Source organism: Pseudochaenichthys georgianus, chromosome 12 (genome assembly GCF_902827115.2).
Source record: "Pseudochaenichthys georgianus chromosome 12, fPseGeo1.2, whole genome shotgun sequence".
NCBI lineage: Eukaryota > Metazoa > Chordata > Actinopteri > Perciformes > Channichthyidae > Pseudochaenichthys > Pseudochaenichthys georgianus.
Window position 1 is genome coordinate 22,689,227 of NC_047514.1, and position 24,287 is coordinate 22,713,513.

The 24,287-nt window shown below is 40.3% G+C and overlaps 1 protein-coding gene across 1 annotated transcript in view; it reads right to left on the reverse strand.

Moving 5' to 3' along the window:
• garnl3 (GTPase activating Rap/RanGAP domain like 3) overlaps nucleotides 1-24,287 on the reverse strand; it is a 94,347-nt gene that overhangs the window by 15,693 nt on the left and 54,367 nt on the right. The window contains exons 12-29 of the mRNA XM_034095359.2: nucleotides 21,735-21,843; nucleotides 21,581-21,626; nucleotides 20,340-20,446; nucleotides 20,130-20,245; nucleotides 19,622-19,744; nucleotides 17,206-17,280; nucleotides 13,834-13,948; nucleotides 13,620-13,646; nucleotides 12,281-12,385; nucleotides 11,367-11,483; nucleotides 10,095-10,246; nucleotides 9,309-9,467; nucleotides 8,917-8,983; nucleotides 7,886-7,993; nucleotides 7,256-7,374; nucleotides 5,384-5,519; nucleotides 3,403-3,462; nucleotides 481-699 (exon numbers count right to left, since the gene is read on the reverse strand). Coding sequence (XP_033951250.1) covers nucleotides 481-699; nucleotides 3,403-3,462; nucleotides 5,384-5,519; nucleotides 7,256-7,374; nucleotides 7,886-7,993; nucleotides 8,917-8,983; nucleotides 9,309-9,467; nucleotides 10,095-10,246; nucleotides 11,367-11,483; nucleotides 12,281-12,385; nucleotides 13,620-13,646; nucleotides 13,834-13,948; nucleotides 17,206-17,280; nucleotides 19,622-19,744; nucleotides 20,130-20,245; nucleotides 20,340-20,446; nucleotides 21,581-21,626; nucleotides 21,735-21,843 — 1,960 coding nt within the window. The remainder of the gene's footprint in view (nucleotides 1-480; nucleotides 700-3,402; nucleotides 3,463-5,383; nucleotides 5,520-7,255; nucleotides 7,375-7,885; nucleotides 7,994-8,916; nucleotides 8,984-9,308; nucleotides 9,468-10,094; nucleotides 10,247-11,366; nucleotides 11,484-12,280; nucleotides 12,386-13,619; nucleotides 13,647-13,833; nucleotides 13,949-17,205; nucleotides 17,281-19,621; nucleotides 19,745-20,129; nucleotides 20,246-20,339; nucleotides 20,447-21,580; nucleotides 21,627-21,734; nucleotides 21,844-24,287) is intronic.

Consider the following 24,287-nt stretch of genomic DNA (forward strand, 5'->3'; position numbering starts at 1 on the left):
GCACTGTAAACTGAGGCGGGTGTGATTTGTATGTACATCTCCATGTATGTTATCATTTTGTGGAATAAAAAAAAGTAAAAAAAAAGAAAAAAGAAGTGAATAAACAGAAACAGATGCTATTTATCATTACCATTAACATGTGGTTTGTTAAACTTTCAAACTAAAAAGGAATAAAGAAGCATAAAAATCTTTTTTTATATCCAGTTTTTTCAGAAAAATAACAGGTTTAATGATGAGCATTAGAGTTGTTGCTAGCTTTAGATAGAGCCAGGCTAGCTCTTTCCCTCAGCGTCCAGTCTTTATGCTAAGCTAGCTAACAGGTGCTGTGGTTTCATGCATGCAGAAATGACAAGGTATTGATCTGATAATCCAACTATATTTGAATATTTCCCAATATGCAAAACTACTGCTTTAACACCAGGATTAATGTTTTGACATTATAGAAAATAAATAAAACTAAGTGTGTTATTTCATCTTTACCGAGCAGCTCCTTCCGTGTGCGGCTGGCGATCTCCTTGATCTCCATGCGGGACAGGGAGAGGGAGTGTGTGGCGGAGATGAGGGCAGTGGGGGGAAGCATGGTGGGGGCCGGCGTGGTCAGCACCTTGTTGACCAGAGGGGACTTCAGGGGTCTTTCAATGCTCCGGCCCACGAGGTTACACAGAGGGATCTTGAACATGTGCTTACATGCTGATTCACCTGCAGGGCGGGAGACCAGAGGGAGAGAAGAAGGGAGGAAGAGGAGAGAGCAGCGGGGAGAGTCAGGTGACAAGATATGAACAAGGAATAAAAAGAGCAAAGGTGGGAATAGTGTCGGGGAAAAGACACATATAAAGGGTGAGACGTGTGTAGCAGTTAATGAGAAATGTATGAAACTCTGCGCTTCAAGCACATAAGTGTTTTTGCATTATTTAGCTTATTAGCGACATTATTGCATTTCTATTAAAAGCACATCTTCACAGACTTTTTACACTTTCAATTTTGAGAAATTATATTGCCGTTGCATGGCAATGAAGTTGGGAGTAGTGACTATTTCTCGAAATAGCTTGAAGTTTTGGGAAACATTTTTATTTATGTATTGCAAAGCGTTACATGAAGTCTGTCCGGTAACGAGGATCATTCTGACTTATGTCCATGCACTGGGTTTACCAGTCCGATTATAATAAAGCTAGTATCCTATAAAGCATATATATTAGGACTTAGAATAAAAAGTCAAAAAAGATTTGAAAATACAACACTTTTTGGGATCAAATCAGTCGGATGGCAAATTGATATAAAAACTCAAACAAAAAAGGAATAGCATGCCTATACATATACTGTCATTGTACTTACTCTTTGCCGAAATTACACAAAATTGAGATTAGAGACTATTTCTTATAATTGTTTGACATTTTCGTAAATATTTCCTTTTTTATTCCTTGCAGAGAGCTAAATAAGAAAATGGTGAACACTCTCGCACGTGTAAAATAGGTGCCATTGACTCTTGTCAATGCATTAGGTATTTACCTTTAATAGAAACATTGGCTTACATCTTTTGAATAAAACGCTAATAAATAAGAGAAACAAACTGGGGCTAGATGTTTCCCTTGCTGATACTAATTACCCTTTTCATGTATCTTGATATTTACCAGACAGACATGATATCAACCTCCTCATGTAATCCTTGGCAATTATATTTCCAAAATGTCAAACTATTCCTTTGAAACCCTCTTGGTGGTGCATTCAAGGACCCTTCAACATTACTCTCATGTGCTCACTTCACAAACACAAAGCAAACGTCCTGCGGAGGTTGTTGAAATCATAACATGAACTGGTTATTTCATGTATTTCAAATAAAGTCCTTGAATGCACCAATAAAGAAGGTCCAGAGTGTTGAGCGTGAAGGATAACTGATGTCGAGCAAGTTTCTAGTGGATTTTCATAGCACAGTAAAAGATAATCGCAAATAATGTCTCGCTAGGATGGTAGAAATCAATCAAAATTATTTGCAAAATGCCCTTTTTTGTGACTGAGACTAAGTTGATGAGCTGATAAAATAAAACTAACCCTCCATATTCACACGAAGACACTCTGAAGTGATTAATAGTCCTATTTACCGAAACAGCATGTGATCTTAAAATTAATCATCCTTTCTACAGAGAGCTAACTGTTCAGTTGTAGCCATTTATAGCAGCCCATCTATTATTCAGTGAGGATATTAAAGGCTTAAAAGTCAGTTTGGGACACAATAAATGTAGTTTTTCATGATCTGCAGCAGTGTGCCAATGTGCAGTGAACGAATCGTGCCACATGAGAGCAGTATTGCAATTGAGCAGCCAAACTCTGCTTCTTTTGAGGCAGGCTGATAGAAACACGGATGAATTGATGCGGAGGCTACAGCGTCGCACAAAGACGACTGTCTCTTCTGAAATGTCAGCGGGTGAGAGGTGAGTGAACAGCCATGGAGGAAAACAGAGGGTCACAGCTGATGTTTGACAAGAAAACTGTGTTCCTGTTGTTACAGATCCTCTCTCCTGCACCCGCGCTGTCACACAGTGGGAATGGCAATAATGTGAAGGGGGAAAGCATGCAGTTATTTTGGAATATACAAATCCCTCAGATCAATATATTCCACATGCGCTTCTGGACCGGGGGAAGTGTCACTCTGCATGGAATCAAATATAAATATTGGGGGTGTTTTTTGCACTAATTGGAGTCGAATTCTTCCCCTGCAGGGGGGGGTTTCGCTGCAGGCGTTTGGTCGCAGCCACATCAGTACCATCATCTTGTTCACATTACTGATGCGATTACATCAGATGAAACCCTCCCCAAGGAGCAGATACGGCAGGCAGTTAGAGGATGGGATTTTTGTCAGCACCCCTTCTACCTCTCCCCCCCTCCCAGATTGTGGCACCGCTGTTTGGACTTTGGATCGAAGAGTGGGCTGACAAAAGTCTCCATAGCGACAGTGCAATCTGTAAATCATGCTGCGGCAGACGTGTCTTCTCCTTCCCTCTTCTCTCCCTCCTTCTTCTCTCCCAAGCTTGTACACAACCCCTCCCTTTCTCTCTCTCATGCATACCTTCTCTGCATCCCCCCCCAACCTCTCCTCACTCCTGTAATTAAAAAAAACCCTCCTCCCTTGATCGACGTTATCTCCTCTGCCTCACTTTTTCACTTTGCACTCCATCACCTCCCTCTAACTCTACCCCTCGCTGTAATTCTTTAATTAGTTAAGACAGAAAGGAGGTGGGGGGAGGGGATGGGGAAGACATAATGTTCACTTAACATTCGCCCAACGTTCAAGTCAACATGCCGCCGAGGAGCAGACAGGGTGGTGCACTCTGGGAGCTTTTGCATGTGAGTGGGGTTAGCGTTATGAGCGTTATTTTCATGAGCATGTGGGGAAAAGTCCTGCAGTACCTTCAGCATCCTTAGACATGTACAGGGAAAGCTTGGTACCATAGGGGATCCGAATAGAATCTGAACCAGGGATGAAGAAGAGGGTTACACAAACTGAACACACACACACACACAGTTTGTCATATGTTGTCCTATATTCATTGTACTACGTTTTTTTTTATATCTATATATTTATATATGGTGTAATTGTCTTTATTTTAATTTTTATGCCAAATATTTTAATTTTTTAAATATATAACATTGTTATATTTTGTACCTTCTCCAACAACTTATTTTCTTCTATGTTGTTTATGTTGGCACCATAATACACCACAGCAAATTCCATGTACGTTCAAACGTACCTTGTAATAATCCCTTGGAGAGAAATGATAACCCGAACCAGCCTAAAAGCAAAAAGCCCGTCCTGCGCTAATTACAGCAGCGACAGTCATACCTGCCTCCCTGTTAGCCTTAATGTGACCTGTGAATAACCGGAGGGAAGCAGAGAAAACTGCCTCCATGCTGCACACATGACATTTTAATTTGTCTCCTCAATCCTCGTCCTTCCCTACAGAATAACATCCATGTATCTGGGGACGACTTTGTGTCCCTTTTAAAATCTACAAAGTGAGGTCGCCATGATCCATCAGTCTGAATGACAAACCTCCAGGCCCTTAACGACCGCCGTGCATCGTAAATATGCCCACATTTTCAGACAGTCGTGTCAGACTGAGGGGGAGGTCAGCTGCAGGGGGAGGGGAACGGTCAAATACAGAATAAAAGATGGAGGAGCGAGGGAAAGTGGGCTGGAGGGAGTGGCTCATATTGATCCTCCATCATCCGTGAAAGCATTCTTTTCCTGGGAGGACACTTACTGTGTGTACACGTGATGGTGGAGGGTGATTGGTCTGTTCCTCCTTGTGTTATTTGTGGTCTGTAAGACTGGAAAGGATCATAGCGATGCTTTTTAGACCTTTAACTATATTATAATTAAATAACAGCCAACCATTTTCCATATAGATTGGATTATTGTGCTGCAACCGCAAGTCTCCATTTATTTAACTAATGAGGAAAATCAATTTGCAAGAGCGTCAATAGACATTGATGTTTGTCATGTTTTATATGGATGATTGTTTTAAAAATCTGTTTTCATTGATGCGCCAACATGTGATAGTTGGCATACTTTAAAGAATAAGTGAGAGTGATATTCCATATTTTTCCCTATTATCAACAAATCCCATGACAATGGTTCCCTGTGTAACCAAAGTCTGGAATAATGTATTTCTCTGTGCCATAGATCTCCATTGTTATCCAAAACCATTATAAATGATCCAAGCTTGCAACGAGAAAGGCAGACGTGACAGTTAAACAAAGGCACTTCATTTTTCAACAGTCTTTTTGGCATACAAGCTCTAAAAACAGTGTTTCAAATCAGCTCAAAATGCAGAGGATCTTTCACCTTGTATTTTCCTATCTGCTTTTCCCACTGAATGTTTTTTTAATTTATTATTTAAATATACAAAATTAAAGGGAAATAAATAGCTGCATAGCTGGGGACTAATCACAAATCTTAATACAATGGTCAGCCTTAATGTCAAGTTATAACAGGATTTGAAGATAATAGGCTAAAATACTGAAAACCATGCTAGCAGTAAGTTACAGTAGAAAATAGAAGCTAAATACTGTCTGAAGATCTTTTCCAGTAGCGCCAACTATGAGGGCATTTTGTCATAAACTATATTATGTCATGAGTGAGAAAGGATGAGGTAATAATGAAAGGGGAGATTTATGCAATTAATTATCTTGCCCTAGAAACCCACACACGATTCCACTGTGGGAACCTCTAGCTGCAGCTTATGTAAATGAAACTCCAGCTTTAGGCTAACTTGGCAGCATCCAAAGTCACACAGCTCTGCAGAAAATACTGACAATTGAAAACCTTTAATAACGAAGCTTTTACTATCAACCTCCCGTGGTGCTTTCACTGAGCGTCGGGGCTTACCATCGCCGAGCGGGGAAGGGAACACGGGCATCTCGTAGCCCGTGGGCGTTTGTGGGGAACTCTGGGAACTGGTGTCTCTCGAACTGCAGTTTGAAGCTGAGCTCACCGGAGCCGACGAAACAAAATAGATGTCCGACTGTGGGCGGGAAACAGAAGAGAGGAAATACAGGTCAATATAAAGACATGTAAAGAGAAAACATGGACCTAAAGGATGGTTAGAAGGTGAAACATGGAAAGAAAAAACAACGGAATTATGATAAGTAAGGTAGCACACTATGATAAGTAGATTGGTATATAAAAGAGTATTCTCATTTATTCTGAATATTTTATAGATTATGTTGATCTGAATTTTAAAGTAATTTTGTAAATCTTGTAGATTGAATGTCTGTCTGTGTGTCTGTCTGTGTGTCTGTCTGTCTGTCTGTCTGTCTGTCTGTCTGTCTGTCTGTCTGTCTGTCTGTCTGTCTGCCTGTCTGCCTGTCTGTCTGTCTGTCTGTGTGTCTGTCTGTCTGTCTGTCTGTCTGTCTGTCTGTCTGTCTGTCTGCCTGTCTGCCTGTCTGCCTGTCTGTCTGTCTGTCTGTCTGTCTGTCTGTCTGTCTGTCCATTTATTTATTTATGTATCTATCCATCTATAAGTAAGGGACATGGTGTTTGTGGTATGCCATGTGCACTGTGATGTTTTTCAAATGTTCTATGTGTATGAATGATGAGTGCATTATGGAGTCGTAACCATGCAGATTGCCAGCCGTATTTCCCAGCAGGGTAATAAAGATTGATTGAAATGAGGGAGCTGAAACAGCAGTAATGCAGAGAGGCCTCCGAACCCTCACGAGATAAAAGGGCTTTAGCTATAGTGCAGTGTTTCTCAAAATGTTTCATACCAAGGACCACTTCACCAATAAAAAAACACTCACGGACCACCTAACTCCACAAATATCCAAAAACACATCGTTTTTCTAGAACAGATTACAAATCGCCTGAAAATGATACAAACAAGTGGCAACTTGTGTGACGAAGGTGTTGCGCTGGGCTATATCATGCAATCGAAAATGAAACTTAACCTCGCTCCATTGCGGATTTATTTCCGTGAGAGTGCGGACAACTTAAATTAATTAATTAATTTCAAATTAACTGGTGAAATGTTACCAATATACTCACGGACCACTAGGGGGCACTCACGGGCCACCAGTGGTCCGCGGACCACTAGGAGGCACTCACGGGCCACCAGTGGTCCGCGGACCACACTTTGAGAAGCATTGCTCTAGTGAAACCTAGTGTCAAGTAGGTACACTCATAATGCACTTTCTAATTAACAACACTTTGACTATTTTCGGACCTAATTACACAAGTATTAATAATTATTCATTATGTGTTGACCAAGACTGCCTTTTATCAGTTGCACAATAAAGCAAAGGTAATCACTACTGATCTAGCGACATGCAGTAAAGTTAAAATATGCTTTTGTTTTTACTAATCTTACGTACGAGCAAACTAAAACCATGTCCCATTGAAAAAAGACTATTCAAAAAGCTGCTACGAGGATTTTAACGAAAAACTAAAATAAGATATCTTATAGCTTTTGTTTTACACAATCTACACTGGTTCTCCATATCTTTTAGAAGTGATTTAAAGCTTTTCTCTTATGTTTAAAAGGCATTTGATGGCTTGTCCCCTTTAAACTTATGATCTTTGACCAAAACCTCAACAGCTGCTCTTTTAACTGTACTCATACTTTGATATTCTATGCATGCAACGTGCTATATAAATAAAGATAGTTCATTCATAAAACAATAAAATAACAATTTTACATCAGTTCCGTGCAAATTGTTATCAAACAGACATGATATCGTGTTAGCTGTTGATGGTACTGACCCGTGAAGAGGCCAGCTGCAGCTCAGGGACCACCGCGGTGTAAACCAGGTTTCCATTCACCACCAGCCGGATCTCAATGGAGTCCGTTGTGAAGGCCAGGATGTAAGGGAACGCACAGACTGCAAAGAATATATGAGCATATTACTAAACAAGGGAGAGGAAATGGGCTCAGCTGCCCAACTTTAAGCATACCATCCTGGGTGAAACCATTCACCATAACATGTCATCATTAGCCGAGGACAGAGGCATGAGGATGGAAGTCTTCAATTCTTTATTTCTGACTAAAAAACAACATTTACTTTTTCTGCACTTAAATTACTTTGAACAATCATCATTTTACACTTATTTATCAAAACTGCTGTTTGAAACTGAGGCTCTCCAATTGTGTCTGTGTGTGTATCTGTGAGAAAAAATGAAGACAGCAGCTTGTTGTTATGAACTGGGTCAGCTTTACAGATTTAGAACCAATTGTATTTGCTTGTTATCGCCCTCTGCATTCATAAAAACATGACACAAACATAGACACAGACACACAGACACAGAAACACACAGTGTTTCCATGGCGACAGCAAGCCCAGGTCAGAAGCATGGACTGGGTGCGGCCTGGGCTCTGTTGCCGTGGTAACCTACCGATCGCATTGGGCATCTGGTTCCAGCTGAAGTGGAAATCAGAGGTGTTGGACTGGATCATCGGCGTGGAGCCGTTAAACGGACACACTTTCTTATAGGAGCAAATATCTGCAAGAGACACAGGAAACAACTTCAAAATTCAAAATATACTTTCTTACGTTAACTGTTCCTTTTTTGTCAAAGTATTATAGAGCTTTACATCTCAAGTAGGTGTTTGAAGGTGCGTTTTAAAACCAATCACTGAATTGAGCTAGGTCCAAGGGGGATACCTTTAAATGTCTTTTTTTTTCAGAAACGCAAAGATATTCATTTTATAGTGATGCCAGCTCTAGAGTCCTATTATTGAGGATGCTGAGTCAATTTCTGACATTTCAAGATAATAAATGGCAGTTTTAACCAGAAACAGCAAATATTTGTACTCTGAAGGCTGATTTTGACGAGTTTTGGGACGATTTTAAAGATTTCATTTAGATTGGACAAATTGCCTATTTATTTGAAATATAATTGTCCACAGTAGAGCCAATCATTGTTAATGTTGTGCTCTCTATATACAATGGTGGCAACACTATATAGGTAGTCCAAATCAGCCCACCGAGAACAAATATGCCCACTTTTTAAACTGCAATTTTTTTTATCCTAAACATTTCAGAAATTGATTCAGCATCCTCTATAACACCAACACCACTCCAAAACTGTCCAAATCGGCTTCTTGTTTACATAGTCTATAATGCCATTCATTTAGCAACTTATGCTAATTGTGCAAATTGTCCAACATATGCAAGTTAGCACCCGGCAGTTTGTATGTGCTGGGGACCCGTACTATAACTTATGTGTACTCAACATTTCAGGGTTCACTAAGCTGGCAACTAGACTCTAGACGAGATTAATATGATGAAAAAAGGATGAAACGTTTATATTTGCGAGATGAAAAGCACCATTTACTATCTATCATTTTTTGCCTTAAAATGACTTAAATAATAATGAATTATACAAACTCATCCTTCCAGCAGCAGAGTTAAAGAGGGACTCACAGTTGTAACACAGCAGCAGGCCTGCCTCTCCGTCTTCATACACATCGATGGCTGCTACAAAATGTACCTGCAGGCAGAGACAGTTTAGTGCATTCATTTCAAAGGTCAGGTGTTGGGGACAAATCATGCCAAGTCACAAACGCTCAAGTTACTGCGCAACACTCCAGGCAACAGTTTGTTTCTCATTGTGTCTCAAAGTGGAAATGGTCAGAAAAAGCTGCTTTATTGGAACAGCTGCTCGTCCTCCCCACTCTCCAGCTGGTGGCTGTGAATGACAACGTGTTGATTTGCCCTGGCTGATCTGCGGCTAAATAAAGATGCTAACTGGGCCATCTCAGATCTGACAAACTTTAGCAGACAACACATGTAAGAAAAGACAAAATGTGCCTCACCCTGTTGGCGTCGACGTGATGTAGCCGGTAGGCGTCTCCCGTGCTCTCGTTGATGAGGTCAAACTGATGTTTATAGGCCACGCAGATCATGTTGTCGTTCTCCCCCGTCGGCCCGTCCACCAGCGCCATCACCACTGGGGGGTCGCACAGACAGATCTCCTGATTGAGGGAGGAGACGGGAACAAATCTTAGTCTCAAACACATGGATAGGCTTCATTATTTTATAAGAAAGTTGTCATTATATAACATGTTGGTAGATTTAGAAGGGATTCACCATGTGGATTAAATTCTACTTGGTTAAGAAAAGAAGGGCGTTGTTTAACAAAAAATGTAAATATGGGGCTGCTTATTTTTTTCTGGTGATGACTGCATAAAATAAAAGCAAAAATATTGCTGTTTTACAGTATTTAATTACTTGGACTTGACAGATAACCATGCTCTAAGTTGAGGGCTAACCTGAACCCCATTTGTTATTTGTTGACATTTGTCAAGTTTCAATCATTAAAAGCATGCAAAATTAGCTATTAGCAGCTCCTTCTTGCAACCTATACAAGCATTTCCCATCCCAGGATTATTTGATACCGAAGAAAAGATACATAACATACAAGTTCAAAATATAAAAATAGTAATAAACTAGACTACAATAGAACATGTTTTGGGCAAATTGGGGCAATATATATTACAAAAATTACCCTAATTGCCGTAAAAAGGGACAGTACATTCTATTTATTCACTCAAGAATCCATACATCTATCCAATTATTGATTATTGAGTTTTTTTTGGTACCCGTATGTACTGAAACTCCTCCACCGGTGACTCTGCTCCCGGGGCTTCGAAGCGGGGGTGTTTCCTGGTGATGAGGAGGAGTTTGTTCCTGATGGCTGCTACTATCCTCAGCTCGGAGCCGTGGTGCGTGTTGATGGAGTACAGATGACAGCCTGGGACAGAGAGGCGGAGGAGGGTAAGATAAAAGAGAAGCAGACAGAACATGTGCTGCAGGTGGTGTTCCCTGGCTCCATCCCACAGATCAATGCACCCCCCACTAACATCTGGCCTGACACATGCGGCAGGTCAAAAGTTTCCTTTTTGCGCTGGCAAAAGGACGTTCATAAAGGTCGCCGTATCTGCTCCAGGCCCACATGTCTCAGTGCATTACGAAGGATCTCTCAATGGCAATTCACAATCTCTGAATGTGAACAGGAGGAATCATTTAAAGCAGCTGAATCAAAGTACATTTTACATTACGGAATGTTTTTGGGATCTCATCAAGGCTGACCCATTATTCTCTGTGGGCAGTGGACTTAACCATGATCAGTGCTTATTAGGGGGGCACCATTTTGAAAAAATTGCTAAATGCCAATATATTGACTGGTATTGCAAGAAGGATTTCTTCTTCTCTGCAGCACCACAATACCTTATACAGATATATTCATATTTTATAACCTTCTTATTCTATTTAAACTTGTTTTAATGTATATTCCTGTGACCTTTTAATGAGGGTATTGAATGTGTTTAAATGTCATTTTATAATGCGTTTCTGTCGCTTTACATCGTAATTCCCCTATTGTTGTGAACGATTGAATAGCCAAATGTGTATCTATCTATCTATTTATTATATTAGATATACTTTATTGATCCCAATTTCGGAAATGTTTTCCTCACAGCAGCAGCATGTATGTGTGTGTGTGTGTGTGTGTGTGTGTGTGTGTGTGTGTGTGTGTGTATGATCTATCTATCTATCTATCTATCTATCTATCTATCCATCCATCTATCTATCTATCTATCTATCTATTTATTATATTAGATATACTTTATTGATCCCAATTTGGGAAATGTTTTCCTCACAGCAGCAGCATGTATGTGTGTGTCTCTGTGTGTATGTGTGTGTGAGTATATCTGTGTGTGTGTGTGTGTGTGTGTGTGTGTGTGTGTGTGTATGATGTATCTATCTATCTATGTAATGTTTATTATCTTTCACAAGTCTTTTACAGTCTACATTTCTCATGTAAGTTGTAGGGTTTGGGGATGTGCTCACTATGTTGATTTTTTAAGTTTTACCCTTAGTTTTCTCCAGTTTGTTCTCTCGGCTGTCACACTTGCTCCTGACGATCTGCTTCTCCTCCAGGCCTTTCTTCAGCGAGCTCAGTCTGTACACATAGAGCCGGGCGTCCTTCCCTGGAAACAAAACAAAAGACACTTCTGTTTTTTTTGCACGAAGGTTACTCCTAATTTGCCGTCTCCTTTTTAAGCATCCTCCCACGGCCAGACAATGGTGTTGTTCTGCAGGAGGATTACTCGTAGGCTTGTGCTCTCTCAGAAGATTTATCAAAGCCCACACACAGTCGTGACAAATGTTTGCGCTGCCGTCACATAATCACCATCAAACCCGAGTCCACCCTGTTTGTCAATATAAGGGTTAGCTAATCATCTGCAGGGTAATTAATGACATGCTCTTCTAGTCGAGGCAAACAGGGGAGGAATCCTAAAGCCGTCTGTTAACACACAAAGAATGTGAGTAGATCAGAAGGGTCCAATTATGTTAGGGTCAGAAATTGGGTCAGAAATTGGACAAATAAATTAAATAAAATGCACACAGTATTAACAAATGCATTTTAGGGATTTTCCGAAGCAGACAAACATATTTATCTTTTTATATAAATGTAAGAAAAAGGAGGAGGGTTGTTGGTTCGATCCCCAGACCCTGCAGTCAACATGTCAATGTGACCCTGGGCAAGATACTTAACCCCCAATGGCTCTCAACGGCCAACTGTGTTAGTGCGAGATTTTGGGAGTGTGTGTGGATGTGAGTCTCCCTGAGACTGTGTGGCACCTTGTACAGCAGCCTCTGACTCTGAATGAATGCCGGCTTGTATATGTAAAAGTGCTATCATGGGTCACACTGTGTGTGTGTGTGTGTGTGTGTGTGTGTGTGTGTGTGTGTGTGTGTGTGTGTGTAATGGTGGTAGTCCTACCTTTATCGGCCCTGGTGATCAGCAGGTCCTGAGGCTCAAGGACGTGCACCTGCTTCACCACCATGGTTTTATCAAACACCTGCACCGGGGGCACGGACTGCGACTCTGAAACACAACGCATACATCACCATTAAAATACAGGTAATATCTGATGATATGTCACAACTTTGGTTAAATATTTTTACAGCATACATAATCTATTTTACTGTACATTATTTAAGTTTACATTCAGTTCAATAATATACTATTTTGAATCTACGTTGTATTCTAATTGTGTCTTTTATGCGCCACCTTCACTGTGTTTACCTTCATTAGAACGGCTGAATAGAGATCGAGGCTGCTACGTTTTAACCACACACACACATCGAACTGCCCGATTATTCCCCCTATTACTCGTTTTATGAAGGAGATGTGCGGTCACCAGGGCGCATGATGTGTAAATAACCCAATTTGTGTTCTGTGAAACTGAAAAGGATATTACATTGTTTTTGTTACTTTCGTTGCAGTTGTATATATGTCTTAAATGTAATTTAGGTTAACTTCCTGTTTTATTTAGATCCTTTTATTTTGAAGGCGAGTTTACGCTATTGACAGGAAGTTGTTGTTGCTATGGAAACAACGTGACGGAGAAAAGGAGCAGAGATTAACGGAGAAAGTAAAGGATAAAGTCTATGTTTAAGTGTTAGCACCCCCCGAAGAGGCACAAGCTCTTATGTTGATATTGGAGATTTCAATAAATTCATATCATTAGTCAAGTCTTCGACCATTATTCGGAGGGAAATGCTACATGATGTGTGTGTGTGTTTGTGCTCTGCTCAGCTCCGCTCTGTGTGTGTGTTCGGTGTATGTGTGTGTCCGACACCGGCATTTGTTTTCAAATTACCATGAACAGTAATTTACACACAAACACAAACACACACGCCCTGGCAACCGGACTTCTTCATAAAACTAATAATATGGCGTAATAAACGGCAGTTCCCATAAGAAAATGTATCTTGTGCGCACGAGAAAGTATCTCTTGCGAACAAGAAAGGGTATCATGCGCACGAGATACTTTTTTTTTCTTTCCATGAACCTTTAGGGGCTCCGTAAGATCTGATCAAAATTTTGTTTCTTTTGGTCAGATCTAAAAATAAAAATGCCACATATTACAGCCCTAATCCTCTTCCGTAACGTTCAGTATTACAACAAATATTTAGTTTTTTAACGGTGGGACTGAATATTTGCATTGCCAACAACTTTGCTGTATCTATTGTGCAGAGGACAATACAACATTTGAATCCTGAGAGTCTTTAAATCTTGTGGAAAAAGAGAAATCCTCAGAGAATGTTCTACTCACCAGCATTGGAGGAGGCTGGATCAGGGCCTGAAACAACATCATCACCATCACCATCACCATCACCATCATCATCATCATCATCATCATCATCATCATCATCATGATCAAGTTATTGTTAGCTTTGGCATTCTGCTGAGTGCAGTATTGAATGGATTTGGATGAGTGGCTTTATTTTAGAGGGCATAGGGAGATATTGATTATGGGATGACCTCACCATCTAGCAGCATGACCCCCGCCGCGTCGGTGGCCGCAAGCAGAGACTGACCCCAGGAGTCTGAACACACGATCTCATAGGGGAACGTGCTGCAGAACAGCTGGGACTCCCATGGCTGCAGAAAAAACATGCACATATGAACATACAGACACATGTAGATAAAAACAAAGATACAAATAGTGTGATAAGGATCTACTTGCTTTGGCAGGATGTTGTTTTGGAAATATTCTTAAAAGAGTTCTTTTTAGTTTGTTAAAAAAAATACACCTGATCTGTTTTCTTGGTCTTTTGTCTAAATTCTTTACTCTCTAGTTTATATGACTTTAAAACATGTTTTGAAAATATTTAAAATGTAAAATAAGGCATATGTTAGGCATAGAAAGTATATTACAGTCTTGACTGGCAGGTTAAAAACCACTTCCGGTCGTTCATTTTCTGAGTTTGATTAAAATTATTAGCACTCCTGTTTTATGACTAATAAAAACGTATAATAAAAAAAGTTTTGTTAGGGAATTTTTGATTCGTTTTTTTGTTGTTGTAATCAGGGTAGGAATTTCACATGACGGCCGCTTAGGGCTTTTGTTAAAATAAAGGTTTTTAGATTCAGTAAGAGATTAAACTAGAGAATGCAATTCGAAGAAATTGCTAGTAGGAATGCTTTATGCTGAAAAGCTGATGCTGAACTGCTATGCTGAAATGTAATGTGTAAGAAGTTTTGATTGAAATGATACATGAACACTGGGGGCTTGAATGTGTGATGAGAAGAAAATAAAGTAAAAAGGCTTGGAAAAGCAGTAGAATATTTGAACTGCAAACTTTTGAACTAACCTTATGGTGAATGATCTGTTGCCATGGCAACAGTATTTGATGACACCCCATAATACGCTTAGATGTGTTGATGGCTGCATCGTTACCAAACATGTGAAGTTTTGGGCCGTTTGGAGCATTTTCACTGAAGTTATGAGAAAACCGTGTTTCATGGCCAGCATTGTGTTGCCATGGCAACGGCATGTAGATGTCTTCACGGCTGGACTGTTAGCACACATGTGAAGTTTGAGCACTTTTGACCATTTTGAGTTATAGTAATATCTTGTTTTATGGCGAGGGATGCGTTGCTATGGCAACAGTTTTGAGGAAAACTCACTAATGGCACATAGACATGTTGAGGGCTGGACCATTAACCATCATCTGAAGTTTGGTGCTGTTTTGACCATTTTCATAGGCGTTACGACAACATCGTGTTTCATGGCGAGGGATGCATTTCCATGGAAACGACATATGGTGAGATCTCAGATTTGGTGTAGAGCTGTTGAGGCATGGACCGGTGATATACAAGTGAAGATTGCGGGACGATTGTACCGTGTCCATTGGAGTTACAGCGACATCGTGTTTTATGGCGAGGGATGCGTTGCCATAGTAACACCACATTACGTAACATCAGATTTGATGTAGAGCTGTTCAGGGCCACAGTGTTAACCATCATGTGATGTTTGGTGGCGTTCTGAGCATGTCAGTTGGAGTTATGACATCATCATGTCATATGCTTCAACGTCACGCCAACTTAAGATCCATCTTCAAACATACAGATTGTAAATGGTACAAGTTGAAGCGTTTGCTTTAACAGTTTGCAGGAGGCAGGTACTTGCTTTCAAGCAGAACAGGGCAAACAAACTTAGCGGGAGTGTTTTACGTGTTCGGTGTAATGACGTAAAACGGCCTGGACAACTTCTGTAGTCCTATTCAGCCACTTGTTAACAACCATCGTTTTTCAGACACGTAAACTCTTCAAAAATCACCAGCGGGGTCACTGCTGATGTATTTAATGTCGTAGAACAAAACGTGATCTGTCTCTTCAGTGTGTCTCAACCACAGACCTTATTTGGAGCTATTTTCCAAAATCCTATGGAGAAATTGCATTGCTTTTTCTCGAAGGAACCGGACGTGGTAAAAATGCTAACTTACTTCCGGGTTTTAGGACGCGTCACTGCGGTTCTCTATGTTTGAGGTAACGACGTTATGAAACACCTGTGCTTGAGCCCAGAGATCAAAGGTTTCCATGGTGATGTGCAGTAATCAGTGAGAGGAGAGCCTTTCCATTGATCTGAATGAGAAATAAACCTCTTACATGTGAACGTTTTGTTGAAGAACCGTAACAGATATTGGTGAAATTTCAACGTGTGAAGCATGTCAAGGACCTTGAGTATCTGAATGTGCTTTTTGTGTACTTTCGGGTCAATAATGTGGCCTTTTTGTCAGATTAACTAAAGGTGTGCGGCTGATGCTGTGAGGAAAGATCAGGCTGAATTTACAATGGGCCTTAATGGAGACATGTTGAAAGTTTTTGTCACTTCATGGCCTGAAGAGGCATTTTGTTTAATTTTTTTGCTTAATTCTTTTTTAATTTTTCAAGCGAAGAGATGCTTTCCTACGTTTTTCAGGAAAAATGATGTCCAAGGAGTGTAGGTTTGGGAATTATGGCAGATTAAAAAATATATATGAAGGCGAATTTCAAGCTCTCCTCCAATCTAGCTGTGACATCACGCACTCTAACGGCCCGTCTACACTACAGCGTCGACAGCGTCGAAAGCTCCAATCTGCCCATTCACTTTGAATGGGGTGACGTCACGTAGCCGCGCTTTTTCGCCGAACTGAATTGTGGGTAGCAGAGCGGTCCGTCTCAGGCGTCTCCGGCGACAGAAGTTGAACAATGTTCAACTTCTGTCGCCTGAGACGCCGGAGTAGCCAGCGCCAGCCAATCAAATCCCGTTTCCCAAAATCTGACAGCTGAAGCCGTAGCCAATCAAACCGCGTCTAAGCTGGGAGAGATATCCCGCCGTTCATTTCTATATTTCAAAAAAAGGCAGAGGAGAAACTAACTATCGCCGTAGCAAATCACCCGGTTTTGTATGACCAGACCCTCTTCACCTACCGGGATACAAACCGGAGGAACCAAGCATGGAGGGAGGTGGCAGAGACAGTGGGGGAAACTGGTAGGTTTTCGCCTGTTTGGGGAGTTTATATATATATTGCTCCCATACAATCCCCGGGGTTTTTTGCTTTGTATGTCGGGGGCGGGAGATTCATGTGATTGGTTGTTGGCCGTGTTGCTTGAATAAAATCCCCAAGCTCCAGACACGCCCAGCTCCAAGCTATTTTTGAAGCTGTAGTGTGGACGCTCCGTAAGCCTCAACGAGTTGCGCAATACACACAAATGTTAAAATCTGAAGAAGGCGTCTTTACCAAGGTCTGAACAATGTTTGGTATCTCTAAAAGTACAAATCAGAATTTCGTGCGTAGAAGAACAAGTAGTGGGAATGCTGCTAAACTACGAAGATGTCGTGTCATTTAAGGTAAAAATAGATGTGCTCTCACCTCTTTTCTGCACAGGCCGGTGGTGACAAGGCTGGTCGGTGCATCTCCTCTCACAATGGTCTTCAGCTTCAGCGCCTAAAAAACATAATGCCATCAGATATGAAACAGCTTAAAGTGCTGGAAGAAGAAGACGTTACATAGTGCATATAGATGCTTTCCAAGAAGGACAACAGGGGACCGACCTTTCTGAATTATACATCTTTTATTCGTCACTAATATTAATCTAGCCTGAGTCCTTGTTTCCTGATTATTTTGGCAGCGAAACTGTGAAAAACACAGAGGTGGAAAGCAGACTGGCCACAGTAAAACATCATAATACACTAAATTAAAGGTGTAATTGCTTTAGATTTCAAATAGAATAATGTTTGCACAAATGCTCTACAATCTGATCAGATTGAGCATGTCCATCCGAGCTGCACAGTCAAGCATCTCTATTTACATATCTGCATAAACAGGCAATCTGGAGATAATGAAATCAATAGCACCCGACAGAACAATGGTCAGGCTGTGCTGTGTACTTTGCCATCCGTGGGAAAATATCCATAAAAATACATATTCTGACCTATCAGGGGTCCATGAAAACATGAAAGCATTGTGTTAAATGTGCATTGAGGGAGTCGGTTTAGTTGTTTAGTTGAGGACAAACGCCTCGTCTCTACAGAACTAGATAATCAATGCCTGGACACGTCTACCTTCCTTTGTTTTCATGCTTTACAGCACACTGTGTCGATGCCTCGGCTTTGTGTTTATGTGCGGTGAGCGACAGGAGCAAGAGAAAAACAGTAACACCAACAAGAACATGGGTTAGCAAATTAAGATAAAAAACAACAAAAACAAGAGGGACAGAAGTACTTTGGACACATAAACACGTGTTTTTAGAAGCTAGTAAAGTGGCCCTTTATGCTCATTTTCAGGTTCCTATTTGTATTTTGTGTCTTTAATGTTCAAAAAGCTCTTCTCATACTGCCTGTGCTGCAGCTCCTCTTTTCCCCCTCTGTCTGAAACCAGAGCCCTGTCTGCTCTGATTGGTTAGCTGGCCGGCTCTGTTGCGATTGGTCAACCGCTTAGAGATGTCCCGCCCCTTAGCCTATCGTATAATGTGTTGCAGCGCTAACCAATAGAAGCACGAGTGTTACATAGTGATGTCATCATGTTCCGGGGCATTAACATGCACACAAATCTATATAACCCACTCCATAACAGAAAAAAGAAGCATAACAGGGCTCCTTCTGAAATTGCAAACCCACCTTCTTTTATCGCTGTTACTCAGCTGAACTAATAACATATTCCTTAGAGCTTTTGTATATGGTATGGTGAGGGTATTCTGTAGTTCACAACAAATCCTGATAGATTGGTCTAATTTAGTATTTTTCCTCGTCATCACAACAGGCCACAAATTGCTACCTTATTTATTTTCTCAGCATTTTAATCCTGAAATACAAATATCTCGTTTTTTGTTTGGTTTGCTTGGGTAAAAAGACCCAATATCAACAACAATGCCTGATTACTAATATGTTTTAGCTTACAACAGACCACTCATTTGCCCCAAGAATATCAATTATTTTATCAACAACCAGAGACTTTTATTTCTATAATGCCGGAGGTCATCTAGGCTCAGCACCAGGGACAGTTCTTAACTCTTTTCTTTTCTGTGCTTTCAGACTTAGTTCATGTATAATCATAGTTATATCATCTGTAGGTGCTTAGAAAAGAATCATAATGGTGATTACATCAGCCCGTAATGAGTACTAGACAGAGTCTCAGAGATCTGTTCCTGCAGTATATTATTTCACCCTGACCCTCCTGAGAGCAGGTGTCCAGTTCACTGTGATGTCTGTCTGGAATTACAGCTCTTACATGATGTCGTATAAAGACTCAGATATTCCTCACAATTGAGAGAAGCTGGTTTCAAAAGATGTCTGTTGCTTCTGCTACAACTGCAGTTTCTCTTTATTTTTACTTTGGACTCGCTATTCTTAGAGTTTTTTTACACTTTCCTTCTAGACTCTGAAATGCACGTTTTAACAAATCAAGGACTGAGGATTTTGTCCCCCAACTCTGAATCTATATTACATTTCAATGGTGGCAAATAACTTCCCCCCTGTTGACTCAATTTACGAAAGATGAATATGTTTATTACAAAGTGTATGTATAAAATGTTACATGTCACAAGTTAGATAAAAGCTTAATGTAAACATCTGTGTAAACATGTGCATAGTGTTTAAGTTTCCTCACTAGGTGTGTTTCACCCTGTACACTCTTTGTGAGTTTCTACCTTTTATGTGGGTGTGTATCCTGGATTCCATGTGTGTGTACAAGTGGGTGTTTCTCTAATTGGTTGGTAATACCGCCTTTGTGTGTGTGTGTGTGTGTGTGTGTGTGTGCGTGTGTGTGTGTGTGTGTTTCACTTCCTTACCTGCCCTATTCTGACAAACTCTGCCTGCCGTGCCTCCTCCTTCTTGCGTGCAGACTTCGGAGACTCGGGCAGCACGTCGCTGAAGGACCGCCGGTTTAACATGTTCTGGGGAGAAAAAGGAACCTAAACGTGGAACACCAACACACAAACACAGACACACGTGAAGGGGAAAAAGAAAGCAGAAAGGAGACTTAGAGACTGACCCTGGCAGGGGGTGAGACAGCAGCAGTGAGAAGGACATTGTGTTAGCAGCAACATGGAAAGAAGGATAGGGAAAAAACAAGAGAATTAAGATAAAGAAGTGACGTGAGGAGAGAGAGCCCTGCTGAGAAAGTCAGCATTGCAGCAGTCCAGTGTGGCGCAGTATGCAGAGGGCTGCAGTGGATACAGCAGAACACAAGTCAGCAGTGACTGAAGTGACAAGGAGGAGACAACTTGGATAGTAAAAAAAAAAAGAAGGACGTTCATTCAAGAACGAGCAGGACTCAGAGTCACTGGGCAGCGGTACCTTGTGCAGGTCAGGCATGAGGTCTTGGTAGAGCGAGCGGATCAACATGTCCAGTGTCCGCTGGCGCTTCTGGGCAAACGTTGGCGTCTCCAGTGTGGCTTTCTCTCCATTGATTACTGCAGGGGACGAAGACAGATCACATGAGGACATTAGCATATCAGGGTTATTGAATGGCTGTCTTTGTATGCGTCTTTCCTCAAATGTCCTTACGTTTGACTAATAAAAAGTCCCTGAATTCTTGGTGATCAGTAAACACAGGTGGAGATGGGAGAGGGGGTCCAAACAGTGGAACGCTCTCCTCTGAGAATATCTTCAACCTGTGACAAAGAGCAGATATTTGAGATTTCTCTTACACTTATAATGGATGTCAAGCACATCAAACAGTATGCAACATGAACAGCTTGTTTGAAAGAGGACATATTGTGCCTTTTGTGCCGCTTTAATGTTCAAAAAGCTCCTTATTTCTCCCATACTGTCTGTGCTGCAGCACCTCTTTTCACCCTCTGTCTGAAACCAGAGCCCAGTCTGCTCCGATTGGTTAGCTAGCCGGCTCTGTTGGGAGTGGTCAACCACTTAAAGATGACTTGCCCCTTAGCCTATCACGTACAATGTATTGGAGAGCCAGCCGATGGAAGTGTGAGTGTTACATAGTGATGTCACCATGTTCAGGAAGTAAACAAAGTAGTCCAAAGGTAGGATTTTAGCCTTTGCAGACCATTTACATGCACAACAACCTGTGTAACACACTACAGGAAATTGAAAACCCCAAAAGCATAATAGGTCCTCTTTAAAGGGGAAAATGTACCACATTTTATGTTGATGTACAATTAGTCTCAACATGTTCTTAATGAACCAAGAAAGCTGACTTATCCTGTACAGGCGGGTGTATTGGCAGTGCCTACATGTTCCTGCTGGCTATCCTCTCACTTTTCACATTTTCACAAAAGTACACAGCAGAAGAAATGTGAAAATGTGAGAGGATAGCTCTGTTAAAAACTGCTGTATATTTAAGTCCAAAAACAATGTCATAATAACCTTTGAGGGCAATCATTTCTTCTTTTGGAAACATAACTGGTTTGTTATACCTGCAAAGTAAGTTCACTTTGCTAGCATTACAAACCAGAGAGTGGCATCTGGTTCAGGAATGCTGCCTTGGCACGAATAATTGGAGATTAGACATCCACATTGAAATAGTTTGAAGTTCTTCTTTTGCATCAAATACTTCACTTTAACTTCAAATGCAGGAAAGATATAAGGAAGTGCAGCAAATGTTCATGGTGCAAAAGGAGGAATGTATTGTCTCAAAAGACTACCTTAACCTTCAACACCACTGATTGGGCATCCACTTCGAAGGTGGTGAACTCTCTGTTTAATCCTTTAATCAAAGGAACAATCAAAAGGTAGAGGTGGATTGAAGCACCTTAAAGCAGAGTGTTAATCAAAGCACTCACCTGTAACTGTCATTCTGGCTATTATACCTAACTAATGCAAAAATATCTGGACAGGGAGTGAAGGAAACACTGATTACAAAGGAGACACGATGGTGTGGTATCTGCTCATAGCCACTTCATTTGTTCTGAACATCTCTGTCCTTGCGAAGGATACGGGTGAAGTGCGATCGGATCATAGACGGTTTGAAGGACGACGATGCGTCATCCCCTTCCTGGAATACTATGGTAACAATGTCGTTTCCAATGTGTCTCTTTCTCTCCACCTGACAGACGAAAGAGACACAAGGTGAGACCAAAAACATAACCATGTGATTCATGTGAGGCAGGAGGAAGCCTTTAAAGCTGGGTTAATTGATTTTATGGTCACTTAGGGGCACGGCAACACACCGTGAACACAGCATTGATATATAGACACAGTTTAAAGTTGTTACGACACATCCAGCAGACACGGAGAGAAATTAGCATTCGTACTGAGTACTGAATTTAGGTACAAATATTTATTTTATTATATAATATAATATTACATTGTGTTTTATTCTATTCTATTATTTGTTTATAATCATTATTATGTTAATTCTTTAATTTGTGTTGTTGTTACTATTCCCATTAGCATTATGTGTATGTATTTGTATTAACTGTATTTATTTTAAATGTAAATGATGTCATGTTCATTGATTTCTTTTGTATTTTATTATTATTTTAGCATTGTTGTCATTTTATGTTTTGTTTTCGTGTTTTGTGTGTTTTACGATGCGTAAATCTAATAAAGGCTTTCCCCACTGTATAGTTAGTTTAATAGGCTTATTTTTCCCCTACTCCCCCCCCACCCCCTTAACCTGTCTGCCTTTTTTTCCCCTACTCCCCCTCCCCCTACCCGACTTGTAAAGCGACCTTGGGTTTCCTGAAAGGCGCTATAAAAATATTATATATTATTATTATTATTATTAAAGACAACGTAAAAAAAACTACTATATTCACTCTCAAATGTTATTACCATAAGGTAGAGACCATATTCAATAACCAAATTCATAGAGAATTTCTATTTTTAAGAATATAAATCCTGTTGTTTTTAATATTAATGTCTTCTGGAAATCATGCCAGAGTTAACTTTTGTTTACCCTCAGTATCAGTACGGCTTTTTCTTTTACAACACACTTCTGGGTGGATAACAACACTACACTGCAGGCGTTAAGCTGCACTGACTTTACCTCTCATGTGTGATTCATATCCCCCCCCCCCCCCCCCCACACGCAGTAGGGCACAGACTGCTCCTTAATATTGACAGCTTTTTTTTTCTTTTTTACATAAGAAGAAATCCAATTCCATGTCAGATCTGCAAAGCAGCCCTTTTGAGTCATACTCACTAATATTGACATAACAGAAAGGAGCTTTACATTGAAGCATTGACGTCCTCTCTTCTTCCTTTCTTCCCACAGTGAGCACATTGTTGGCTATTTTACTGGCTTCCTATCAGTTAGGGTCTTTTTTCTGCTAAATGACAGAGAGACGACTGTGACTGATGTGCAATTAGAATTTCTGCAATTTCTCTAATTGTAGTGAAAAGCAGAAACAGAGGGCAATTCTTTGGCTTTTTTGCGATCTTAAAATATACAGGAACGGGAGAAACAGGGTAGCAGACCCGATTTAAATGCAATTTTTTTTACTCAATTAAATAATTATTCATATTTTACACTGCATTGTAACTTTTATTCTTGTGTTTTTTACCTATTTTCTTTCTACTTTAGCTTATTTTTCCTCTCTTCTACTCTCTTTGCTTTTTATTGACTGTTTTTAAATGTTTTCATATGTCATTTTATAATGTGTTTCTGCTGCACTATATCCTAATGTATATCCATTGTTTGGAAAGCACTTTAAATTGCCTTGTGTTGAAAGGTGATATTTAAATAAACTTACCTTGCCTTGCTATACTTTAATAGTGAAAACCCAAAGCTTTGGACCGATTTTAACCAAAGCTAAAATGTTAAATCTTTCCAGTAGTTCAAAAACTTTTAATCTCAATCAGATCCGATCAGATTTTGAAATCCCATTTTTTGTGATCCAGGATCAGACAACTCGGACAGATTTTGTCCCTGTATTTCAAAGCAATTCAGGATAGGATCACCCTGATCCAGATTCAGACTTTTCAAGATGACTAGATCCTGAATATCAGTGCTTTAATCCTACCGATCTCCATCTAGTGGATATGTAAAATAATACAAGGAAGACAAGAGACCACATTGCAGAGACATCTATTGTCCGCAATTACGTTTGAAAGGTGATGACAGATGATGGACTTTTTTTGTTGTTGAAGATATATTTTCTTTAATCTAAATTACATTTGTGATTGACAATCTTTGTTGTGATAATTTTATGAGCATAAACATTTATGTCATCAACATGTGGTTGAAACCAAAATAAGCCACCACAAACGTGACCAAAAAATGAAAAATAAAATGTATTTGCCATGAAGGCTAAAAATGATGTATTATTTCAGTTAACAAACTTTGCCATCTTATTTATATTGAAACATATTTTCAAATAAATTGTAAAGTACATTTTGCTCTGGTAATCCACTGGAAATCCACCCCTCTGGGATCAAGATAATCCAGTTTCTTGGGATCAAACTGATCCCAATCCTGTGTTGTCGGTTTGAACTACCCGTTTTGAAGATTTGATCCAGATTAAAGCTCGGATTGGATTTCCTGAT